The sequence below is a fragment of the Myotis davidii genome, unplaced genomic scaffold, assembly GCF_000327345.1.
Source record: "Myotis davidii unplaced genomic scaffold, ASM32734v1 scaffold1509, whole genome shotgun sequence".
In the NCBI taxonomy this organism is placed as follows: domain Eukaryota; kingdom Metazoa; phylum Chordata; class Mammalia; order Chiroptera; family Vespertilionidae; genus Myotis; species Myotis davidii.
The window spans coordinates 399,846-400,973 of NW_006299480.1; the positions used below are offsets into that span (position 1 = coordinate 399,846).

Below are 1,128 nucleotides of genomic sequence, written 5' to 3' on the forward strand. Positions count from 1 at the left end.
GATTTGATTTTCAATTTCTCCATTCACATCCTAGTCTCCCTATCAGTAAAATGTGATAATAATTCATAATGCTCATATTTATCATTTAAGAATATATATATATACGTGTGTGTGTATATATATATATATATATATATATATATAAAGAACCACCACCTGGCCCCACCCTTCGGCCCTGCCCCCTCACCAGTGATGTGGTCCAAGTGGTCGTCCTGGGGCCGGTGGTCATAGCGCTGGCTGCTGCGCAGGCCAAACTGCACCAGCCCATAGGTGGCGCTGTCAGGATCCTCGAAGGCCACCATAATGTTCTTCCGGAGCGCACACAGCGCCAGGGCGGGGTGGCAGCAGGAGAAGGTGCGTAGCGGGCTCAGGCTCTCCTCCGAGTAGGGGAACATACGCCACATCTTCACCGTCAAGTCCCCGCCTACCAGGTGGGGCAGAACCAGCGCTGGGCCTTTGTGCAGGGAAGGGGTTCCCGGCTCTGGGGCAGCAGGAGTGGGTACTGACCGGAGGACACGACACTGTTCCAGGTCGATGCGATGGCAGTGACCGGGCCCGGGCTGTGCGCCTCTGTGTGGAAGACGGGCTCCAGTGTGTGCCAGCTGAGCACTGACAAGGTGCCGTCCGTGTGCCCCACCAGGGGCAGGTACCTGCAGGCGACACCAGCCTGTTGGCACGGGCCCCACAGGCCTGCCCGGCCCTCACTGGCTCTGACACCTACCTGTTCTTTTCATGTACATCCTTTTTAAAAAAATATGTTTTTATTGGTTTTTTAGAGAGAGAGGAAGGGAGAGGGGGAAGAGAGAGAAACATCAATGAGAGAATCATGGATGGCTGCCTCCTACACGCCCCCGACAGGGGATCCAGCCACAGCCCTGGCATGTGCCCTGACCGGGAATTGAACCCACAACCTCTTGGTTCCTGGGTCGATGCTCAACCGCTGAGCCAGACGGCTGGGCCACCTACCTGTTCTTCTCCTTCCAGGTTCGGATGTCGCTGTGGCCCACCTCACCTTTGCACTGGCGCACCGTCTCCCAGCTGGAGAACGCGCTCCTGGGGTCAGTGAGGTGGCTGTAGAGGTGCAGGCAGCAGGGCCGGGGCGCCGGAAGCGGCAGCGGGCTCTTGCGG

At 57.3% G+C, this 1,128-nt stretch overlaps 1 protein-coding gene across 1 annotated transcript in view; it reads right to left on the reverse strand.

Moving 5' to 3' along the window:
• The window catches only part of LOC102771115 (WD repeat-containing protein 97-like), a 10,351-nt gene that overhangs the window by 7,088 nt on the left and 2,135 nt on the right, over positions 1-1,128 (reverse strand). Inside the window, exons 5-7 of the mRNA XM_015571377.1 lie at positions 967-1,121; positions 508-650; positions 188-424 (exon numbers count right to left, since the gene is read on the reverse strand). Of these exons, the coding sequence (XP_015426863.1) occupies positions 188-424; positions 508-650; positions 967-1,121 (535 nt within the window). The remainder of the gene's footprint in view (positions 1-187; positions 425-507; positions 651-966; positions 1,122-1,128) is intronic.